Source organism: Pseudochaenichthys georgianus, chromosome 3 (genome assembly GCF_902827115.2).
Source record: "Pseudochaenichthys georgianus chromosome 3, fPseGeo1.2, whole genome shotgun sequence".
NCBI lineage: Eukaryota > Metazoa > Chordata > Actinopteri > Perciformes > Channichthyidae > Pseudochaenichthys > Pseudochaenichthys georgianus.
In genome coordinates, this window is record NC_047505.1 from 48,478,565 (window position 1) to 48,488,560 (window position 9,996).

The window sequence follows — 9,996 nt, forward strand, 5'->3', positions numbered from 1 at the left end:
TCAAGCAGAGGGGCTGATAAGGTTAATCATTTGCTGGAAGACAAACAGTGTGATGTTTAAACTCAAACGGGTCGGTGGGTTGTACCTGGAAAGCAGCCTTCATTTCCTCGCACACACTCACACCTGCTCCTCCGTCTTTTGTTCCAGACGCTGCGGTGGAGCCGTCCCTGAACATCCAGCCCATCACAGAGGAGCGAGCGTCTCGAACGCTTTACAGGGTGGAGCTGCTTCGCCAGGTGAGGGAGCAAGTCCTTCGCCACGAGCTGTTCTACGAGCGCCTGCTGTTGTGCCAGATGAGCTCCGACCTGCCCGTCTGGTGGGAGGCAGGAACCCACGACCGAGACCTGCTCATCGGGGCCGCCAAGCACGGAGTCAGCCGCACAGATTACCACATCCTGAGGGACCCCGAGCTCAGCTTCATGGCGGCACAGCGCAACTACAGCCAAACAAAGACCGCTCAGCAGCATTCACACGCACCCACCCCTCTCCTACAGCCTCAGTGCCAGCCCAGCAGCTCCATGTTGACGGGCTCTCCGCTGCCTTTGCTGCCTCCGCTACCTCCGCCGACCCACACAGACGCAGAGCTCGGTGGGGTCGTACCCAAAGTGGAGCCGGCCTCAGAGGGGGAGGAGGGCAGGGAGGAGGGCAGGGAGAAGCAGGCGGAGAGATGGAGCCCAACTCGAGCACCAGCGACTCCCACGGGTCTGGAGGAGAAGCCGCTGTTTGAGATGATTGGTGGCGAGATGCAGCTGGTCGCAGCACGCACCAAGCCCCTCACCCCCAACTCCTCCGAGAGGAAACCCAAGAAGGCCAAGAGGCGCCGCAGGGAGGCCAAGAGGGGCTCTGAGTCCGACTCAGGCGGCTCCTCCTCCAGCTCTTCGTCACGCTCCTCTTCCACCTCCTCATCCTCCTCTTCTTCCTCGTCACATTCCGGGTCCAGCTCCTCGTCCTCTTCGTCTTCTTGCTCCTCTGGTTCCTCGTCATCATCGTCCTCCTCCTCGTCTTCTTCCAATGGCAGCGACAGTGAGGGAGAGGAAGGGAAGAAGAAAGGTTAGTAAACTAAAACAATGTCAAAAGTGTAGGTGGAAAAACTATCTTAATCATGGTTTGTTTCTGCGGTCCTGCTTTCATTTGGTCCATTAGCAACGGAGGGCAGTTTGAAATAATACTAACTGCACAAAATCATGCGTGCTTAAAAGCTTCCGGTGTGTTCCTAACATCTGTCTCTGTGTCCTGTGTTCTCAGTGCCTGCAGCAGCAATGGAGAAGGGCTTTGACGAGGACAGCGTGGCGTCTCTGACCATGGCGCTGGATGAAACCCAGGAACCTCACACGGCTGAGAACGGCATCACCAACAACTCCTCACATCCCTTCCAGGGAGGAGGGTACATGCTCGCTGCATCCTACTGGCCAAAGGTGAACACCTGCCATCCAGTTACTAATGCATAACAACACTGCATGGCCAACAAAGCATCACATCAAGTATTGGATAGATGGATGGATGGATGGATGGATGGATGGATGGATAGATAGTGGATGGATAGATTGATGGATGGATGGATGGATGGAGGATGAATGGATGGATGATAGATAGATGGATGGATGGATGGATAGATAGATGGATGGGTGGATGGATGGATAGATAGATGGATGGATGGATGGATGGATGGATAGATAGATAGATGGATAGAAAGATGTGAAATGGCAATTGTTTGCATTGCAGCACCATAAAAAATAAGACAATGTACATAAGAGAAATTAAGACACTAGAAATAAAATGTCTGAAATATTTCTGAAATAGAAATAAAATAGCATTGAAAAGTAAAATAAAATGTGGACATATTTCCAGTAACAAATATAATGCAGGATATTATTGTGCAAGAAATGGATTATTAAATTGAATATAAATGTAAAATGTACAGTGGGAGTTTAAGTCCAGTTCTCAAGAGAAGCTTTTAAACGTATTAAGTTAAATGGGAAATAGTGGAAGTGATTACCCTGGTGAGGAGGGAAATCAGAACGGACTGTTAACGTGCTAATGTTGTTTATGTAGGATCGTGTGATCATCAACCGCCTGGACAGCATCTGCCAGGCGGTGCTGAAGGGCAAGTGGCCGGGAACGCGTCGGGTGTACGAGCCCGGTGCCGTGGCCTCCTTCTACACAACCAAGCTGCTGGACAATGCCAACAGTCTGTGCGAGGACCCCTCCGCTTCTCCACAGGGGTCAAAGGTGACCAAGCATGTTGCAGAAAACAAGGAGTTCTCAGTAAAACTCAACGATGTATGTTGATTTCGCCCTTCCTCTCCACCTCCCTCCGCTTCGCCTAACCGTAGGACCCCAACGCTGCCATGACCGGCGCTAGCTGCCGCGTTCAGCATGTTTCTCTGGGTTTTTCTTCCTTCTTTCCTTTGGGTATGATTAGTGGTTTTTACTGCCTGACAGGATGAGAGATTAATTTAATAGCAGCCTTCCTTTCTTTTCCCACACACTCCATTTGAATTGGGCTCTGGGGCTGTGATTACATGAGCACAAATCAGTCATGAGAATATAACAAGGGTTGAGTTTGAAGCCTCTGTAGACTGGAGGAGTCTTGCTTATAATCTCATTGAAACGGAGGCCGTGGCTGTGCTCTAATATGCTTCCAGGCAACGTGGCTGTTAACTCTGCAGGCCTGACATGCTTCCACTTACTCCTTGCTTGTGTGCTGCTTTTTGATCGGGGTCTTTTTTTCCCACATCTTACACAGACCCTCAGACCCTGCTGCTTGGTACCTTGAACATCTGTAAATGCTGACAGCAGCTATCAGTTTGGCATGGCTTCCCACGACAGTACAAACTATGAATAGACTTTACCCACTGCCCTGCGTGTGTCAATACTACTAACAAGAAAATACCTGACAAACATTTGCTTTTTTGTTAGAAATTCTTATCAATTACATGATTAATCACTTGGAAATGTAATGTAACTATTGAGTTTGATACAAGGACCCTTAAATGACTGGACATACAGGCAGAGAACTCCGTAAACAGTTCAAATGTAATAATAATAATAAGCTAGAATCCCTCCTTGTATATCACTCACCTTGTTTTCCCAGTCACTATAAATCTTCCTAGACGTATCCAACACATTTTCTTGTCTGTGTGTTCAGCAGGAGGGAGGTCTGAAGTTGACCTTCCAGAAACAAGGTCTACCTCTGAAGCGGCCCCTGGAGTCGGAGGAGGGGCCCCAGGCGCAGCAGCAGTACCTGGCCCGGCTTCAGGAGCTGCAGAGCGCCTCGGACACCGGCCTGGCCGACATCACCAAGCCTCAGTGCAGCTTCCAGAGCGGTGGGTTTATTCAAAATACAATAAGACTGTGTCGAGGCATGTCTTCCTTTACCTTCCTTGTAACACCACTAGATGGCAGCAGAGTTTTAATGAGTGAAGACTGCAAGGACATAAGCCATCTTCTGTAGGCCTACTGGATTTGTTTACACAAATATTTACAAAGCAATTGTAATTGTTTAATCTGAAATAAACCGTCTGAATGTTTCATGCAAAAATACCGTACAGTTGAGGTTACTGTCTTAAAAAGCTGTTCATTGAATTCTGAACGTGTGTCTACAATTTCCAATTACACCTCGAAGCTTCGTTGTTTCAAAGCGGCCCACAGCTAACACGCTTCTTCTCCTGCAGTTCCTCCAGGTCTCCCTGCTCAGGTGAGGCTGAACGGAGCACTGGACGGCCAGCCGGTGGTGAAGAGGCGGAGGGGGAGGAGGAAGAACGTGGAGGGGATGGACCTGCTCTTCATGAACAGGAACAGAGCCCCTGCTGTTCCTGATCAGGTAAGCAGCCGGTCTTAGCAGCCGGTCTTAGCAGCCGGTCTTAGCAGCCTGTCTTAGCAGCTTGTACGGCACCACAACGCTCCAAAAACAATGGTCTGCAGTGTTTTCCATTTACTTCTCAAATTGTTAAAAAGAAAGATGTTTGATCTAAAGCTTGAGAAAAGGGGCACAGAGACTGGAAAAAAACCATTACAAAATATAATATTAATACAGCTAGAATTGGAAAGAGTTTACAAGCTACAAAACACATATCACTAACTAAATATCCAAAAAATGCAACGAGTCTAACCGTTACTACTAAAATCAGCCCAAACATCAGTGTATGCTGGCTTTGGTTGCTTATTGTTTAACACTGGTATTGTTTGTGTGTGCTTTGCAAACACTGTGTTGTGCTCTTGTTTCTCCAGGTGCCTCCAGGGTGGGGGGGTATTGGTCAGGTGGCCATGGCTGTGGCCCCGGTGCCGGGCTACAGCCAGAGCTCCAGTCAGGCGCCCGCAGACACTGACAGCCGGGTGCCCGTCATCAACCTCAAAGACGGCACCCGGCTGGCAGGGGAGGACGCCCCCCGGAGGAAAGACCTGGAACAGTGGCTGATGGAGCACCCTGGCTTTGTGGCAGACACAGGAGCCTACATCCCTGTGAGTGCATTGCTTATGTAACGTAACATGTCCCTGTGAGCTGGGTCTGTAGACCTTTTAGATTAGATTCACTTTACTGATCCCATATTGGGAAATGGTTTTTACAGCAGCATGTTACCAAGGCATAGCACATAGTCGAAGATAAACTACATGTATACATATCAACAGTAGACATATGTGTATCTATAGAGTATCTATTCAATATTATCTATTCTACACAAATATGCTGTTCAGAACATGGCTTTCAGATATGTGGTTCCAGCTGATTTAAAAACAAGTGCACTCATAGTTGGCTTGTGCAGAAAGGTGACTTCAGTCAGACATTTGTCTCCATGTCTCAATGTCTCCATGTCTCAATGTCTCCATGTCTCAATGTCTCCATGTCTCATGTGCAGGGGGTGAATAAGATGCAAATGCAGTTCCACTTCCAGGACGGTCGGCCCAAACAGAAGAGGCACCGCTGCAGGAACCCAAACAAGATCGATGTGAACAGCCTGACCGGAGAGGAGAGGGTCCAGATCATCAACAGGAGGAATGCACGCAAGGTGTGTGTGTGTGTGTGTGTGTGTGTGTGTGTGTGTGTGTGTGTGTGTGTGTGTGTGTGTGTGTGTGTGTGTGTGTGTGTGTGTGTGTGTGTGTGTGTGTGTGTGTGTGTGTGTGTGTGTGTGTGTGTGTGTGTGTGTGTGTGTGTGTGTGTGTGTGTGTGTGTGTGTGTGTGTGTGTGTGTGTGTGTGTGTGTGTGTGTGTGTGTGTGTGTGTGTGTGTGTGTGTGTGTGTGTGTGTGTGTGTGTGTGTGTGTGTGTGTGTGTCGTTGGACATTTGTTCATGTTTCTGTAATCTTTCATTCTGTAGGTCGGTGGAGCGTTTGCTCCTCCTCTGAAGGATCTGTGTCGGTTCCTTCAGGAGAACCCCGAGTACGGAGTCCCACCTGAATGGGCTGATGTCGTCAAACAGTCGGTGAGTCACTCGCTAATCCAAACTATCACTGGATCAGAAAAGTGTTTTAACTGTTATCCAATACACTGCTGCATCTTTATTAGATACTCTTAGCCTCAAATCAATAACTTCCCAGTAATAAACCTTTCACATACTTTGTAAACTGTTTTAGAAGGTGTGATTTAATGGTAATATTATTCTGGAAGCTGTAGTTTATGGTGTTATATTTGATCTGCATGAAGGTGGGCTACACTTTCACAGCTGTGATGAATGTAGGATTGGTTGCAGGGCTGTTGTGTCGGACTGCTTTAGTTTGAGCTCGATATATATGTATATGCGTCTTTTCATGTACTGTGATTTGCAATGAAGTATCATCTCTAGCTGTGCTGTGTGTCTCTGCTCACCCTGCATATATTCCCTCCACATTGTCTCCAGGGTTACCTCCCAGAGAGCATGTTTGACAGGATCCTGACGGGACCCATCGTTCCTGAGGAGGTGAGCCGGCGTGGACGTCGACCCAAGAACCCTCTGGCCAAGGCAGCGGCGGCGGCAGCAGCAGCAGCAGCAGCTTCAGCCCCCAACCCCGCTGCCATGGGCCTGAACCCCCTGCTGGCCAATGGGCTGCTCTCTGGGCTGGACCTCAGCAGCCTGCAGGCCTTCCAGCAGAACCTGCAGAGCCTCCAGAGCCTGCAGCTCACCGCCGGCCTCATGGGGCTGCCGACCGACGCCAGCAACCTGGCCGCCAGTAACCTAGCCGCCATGTTTCCCATGATGCTCTCTGGTATGGCCGGATTGCCTAACCTGATTGGCATGAGCAGCCTGCTGGGGAAGCCGGCTCAGGAGGGCGCAGGAGGCTTGGAGGAGAAGACAAAGGGAAGCGGTGCAGCAGGAGAACCGTCTGCCTCGAAAGCCTCAGAGCCCAGAGGAGAAAGGACAGAGGGCTCAAACTCCACTTCCAGCTCCTCTTCCACCGCCCCACTAAGTGCTTCAGCTGCCTCTTCACTGTCTCTCAACCCCTTGTTACTCTCCAGTATGCTTTACCCAGGGATGCTTCTCACTCCAGGCCTTAACCCCCCCACACAGCCGCAGAGCTCTAACTCTGGCCCCCCCCTTCCTCCTGCAGGCTCTTCGCAGGAGATCGCTCGGCTAGCAGCACAGAGGGACGCAGAGGAGGATGACGAGGCATTAGAAGACGATGACGAAGATGACTCAGCAGAACAGAAGGAGAACAGTGGTCCTGACGGTTCGGGGAAAGCTGAGTCATCTTCCTCGGAGTCTGGGAGCTCCTCTTCATCGGATGATTCAGACTCCAGTGATTAGGACTGATCCTATGAATATAATTATAAATTTATTTATGTATCGCCTAGAAATGTATACATATATTCACATATATATGGATTTTCCAGCACTTATGTTGCGATTTCTTTACATGTAAATACAAGAACTAACAAAAACGTTGTGTAAAAAAGACCACAAAAACCTTTCAAAAAAACAGTAAAACTGACGTAAAAAGAACTGAAATAAAATGTCAGTGTTTGTTCACAAGGTACAGTCTTGTTTTGAGACATTTTGCATGTCAGACTTTAGTAGATTTCTGAACTCTGTGAACCTGTACCACACTTATGTACAATTGCAACAAAAAAACGGCATTATTGTAATTATGTCAGGATTTAATTTTATTAAAAAAGTGAAACTACATCAACATGCTCGTTGAGCTGTACTATTAATATATTTTGATTGTTTGGGGCCGGGGGAACGAGACTTGACAAACACTTTCCTTGTAAATAGTCGGTACTTTTACAGGTTCGTTGACACTTATGCTTTGCAGATCATACGTTGGATATGTCAGCAATAACTTGGGCAGCTAATGAATGTCACTGAAGCTGTAGATTCTGTCTGCCATGTTCCACCCAGTGCACAACTCACCTGTCACATCACGTCGACTTCATTTCTGTATTAGTCCACATCCTTTTTGGAATCGGTTACCTGAAGCTCACTCTGCGCTTCACGTTGGGGAAATCTATGGAAGTATTATGTTTTCAATCGGCTTAAATCTGTCAAAATGGATCGTAATTGAGATTTTAAGTTTTCATTTGAGAAACATGTCCCAAGGCGCACTTTAGCTTCTGACAGCAGGTGAACTCGCTCACTCATGTTAATAATGACTTAAGTGTCAGTCTAATAAAGCTGTGGGACAGAAAACAACCTTTTACTGTGTGCCAAAAACTGCCCTCTGACCCTCTGAGGTCCTCATTTAGTTTCTTTTGAAAGAATTCAGGATGTTATTACTACCACCCCGGCATATTTGGCTGCATCTTACCTCAACTGTTAAAATGGTCTGGCTTCACTGTGCAACTGGGCATGGGTGTGTGTTAGTGCTGTCCATGTGCAGAACACAATGTCCTTGTTTCTGCTGGAACGTGTTTGTCAGAGGCTGTGTTTTTTTTTACTCAGAGCTTCCACTGTGGTTTCCGTGGTTTCACCCCTCACCCGGTATCTCCTGCTTCCATCTCTTCCAGTCTGAATGCTGTGTATTAAGGGGGGGGGGGGCCTGCAAAGCTATGACCAGTAAAAAAAGGTTGACCTTCTAACCTTAGAAATTTGGAGGACAGACCTTTGATTCTGTGTACTTTGGAAACATACAAGGCACAAGCACAAAACGGTTAAAGTCCCTCGCTAGGATTGAGTATTATCCTTTAGTGCCAGACGGGTCCGCTTCAGGAAGGGCTCGGTAAAAGCAGCTTGTGTTGCTGGGAGTTTGCAGCGTCTTCATGTGTGTGTCACTTTGTCTCGGATTGTGTTCTGCTGATGAATGGAGCTTCAGCTAGATGTAGAAGTGCCCTTATCCTGTACCTCCCGCTCGCATTCACCTCCCGTCTGACAAACACCTCTGTGCTCCACGCTTGTTTCGTCGATCGTCGTCCCTGCACACGTTCAACCAGGATACACATAAACACTGGAGTTCACTGAAAGCCGAAGTACCTTTTTGTAAATTCTCCGCTTGCTCTAGGACTGCTGTTACACAGCGGACTGTTAGACACACCTTTCAAAAACATTTCTGAAGTGAGGCTTTTGTTCTGCCTGGGTACAACAGAGCCCCCCTGACTAACTGTTGCTGTAGCATCGTTCTGTAGTGGGTGAAACCACGAGCTGCCCCTCGACTCAAGACTTGTATTCATTTCTAATGTTGCTTTCAAGTGATTTCCTTGTATGCCTGTTATATATAAATATATATATAGACCTCGTCATGGGTTTTTGCTTGCAATGCAATTTGCTTTTTTTTATAGTATTACTAACAGTACAGTATTTTTCTATGTCTGAGCAAAGATCTTAAACACGCCACTGTCAGTTTGTAAATCTGCACCTCTGCTTTCTTTAACTCGTAGTGCCCTTATGCAAACACCCAGCCATTGCTATTCTGCTGTCGGTGATTCTTTTTCTTTTTGTTGCCCCACAGCGATGGGTTACCGGATTGTGCGGATCCTATTAAGGACAAAGTGGTAGACATAAAAGTGGTAGACATAAGATTGGACTGCTTATTTTTCGCTTGTGTTATTTTATTTTTAGGTTGTACTGTACAAGGACTCCCGAAGCACTGCTAGTGCTAAAGAGGAGGTGTAGAATCTGCGTTAAACACGAGTAACACAATGACCAATATGCAAGAGGAATGACAGAACACACTACTGCTGTACAGGGGGGGGGGTATTTCTGTTCCATGTAATCACTGAGATGGCAAAACTAGCATCGTTGGTTTTGTATTTTGCTTTCAAGCTTGATAATATCCTAAATGTCACTCTGGTCAGTTTTTGTCTTTTTGTTTTCTTTCATTGGACAGTTGTAATATTTGCAAGTTTTGGTCTGTGTATTCAAAAATAATTCTTCATGTAGTGCAGGAAAACACGTCTTAAATTCATTTGTAATTTATTGGATTACTTTCTATGAAGTTCTATAGAGGAAATTGAGGTTTAATTATTTTTATTAAACATATTCTTCTGACTATCAATTAAGTGTGCCTGTTGCTTTGTCTGGGGGCCTTTTTCAAGACATCAGGGACTCTCCTCACATGTGTTCATTTATTACTGTTCTCATGTATTCACTTCTGATGTATTCCTGCTGTTCCACACTGCACTCGGCAGACTCGCTGGGAGAGGGAAGTATGTTCTACTTAACTTATAATAAAAGCACTTCTTAAAGCTTTTAAATCCATACAACTCCCCAGTGATGGAAACTAATCTGTACTTGCTTAAATTTAAGGTAACTAAAACCTTCCGTTGTTCTTTTTTGAGTAAAAGATAGCTTTTTGCACAAAATGATTTACAACTCGGGATTCTCTGGATCAATTTTCAGAGTGCAAGTAGCAAAAAAGGTTGTTATCCTAGTTCTAACCATCTGTTGTAATACAGCATTCAGTCGAGAAGCAACAATCACAATACACCTAATCCAAAATATCTAGAAATATGTAATTGGTTGCACATTTTATAAAGTTGAATCATTCATCATCTACTGGTGTGATAAGAAAGATCCATCAAACGTTTCCAAGATTCTTTTCAAACAAAACGAGCCTAAAACGTGTTTTTCCCAGACATGAGTGCATGAACA

The 9,996-nt window shown here is 46.4% G+C and overlaps 1 protein-coding gene across 7 annotated transcripts in view; it reads left to right on the forward strand.

The window, feature by feature from the left end:
• The window catches only part of chd9 (chromodomain helicase DNA binding protein 9), an 83,343-nt gene extending 73,943 nt beyond the window's left edge, over positions 1 to 9,400 (forward strand). For 4 of the 7 annotated variants that reach the window (XM_034077158.2, XM_034077195.2, XM_071207274.1 and 1 more), the window contains 9 exons: positions 148 to 1,050; positions 1,246 to 1,415; positions 2,053 to 2,280; positions 3,149 to 3,326; positions 3,675 to 3,823; positions 4,231 to 4,461; positions 4,857 to 5,006; positions 5,314 to 5,418; positions 5,833 to 9,400. In XM_034077158.2, coding sequence (XP_033933049.1) covers positions 148 to 1,050; positions 1,246 to 1,415; positions 2,053 to 2,280; positions 3,149 to 3,326; positions 3,675 to 3,823; positions 4,231 to 4,461; positions 4,857 to 5,006; positions 5,314 to 5,418; positions 5,833 to 6,717 — 2,999 coding nt within the window. In that variant the 3' untranslated portion in view covers positions 6,718 to 9,400. The remainder of the gene's footprint in view (positions 1 to 147; positions 1,051 to 1,245; positions 1,416 to 2,052; positions 2,281 to 3,148; positions 3,327 to 3,674; positions 3,824 to 4,230; positions 4,462 to 4,856; positions 5,007 to 5,313; positions 5,419 to 5,832) is intronic. The other 3 variants (XM_034077167.2, XM_034077175.2, XM_034077181.2) reach the window with 3 other exon arrangements.
• The last annotated feature ends 596 nt before the right edge of the window (positions 9,401 to 9,996 follow it).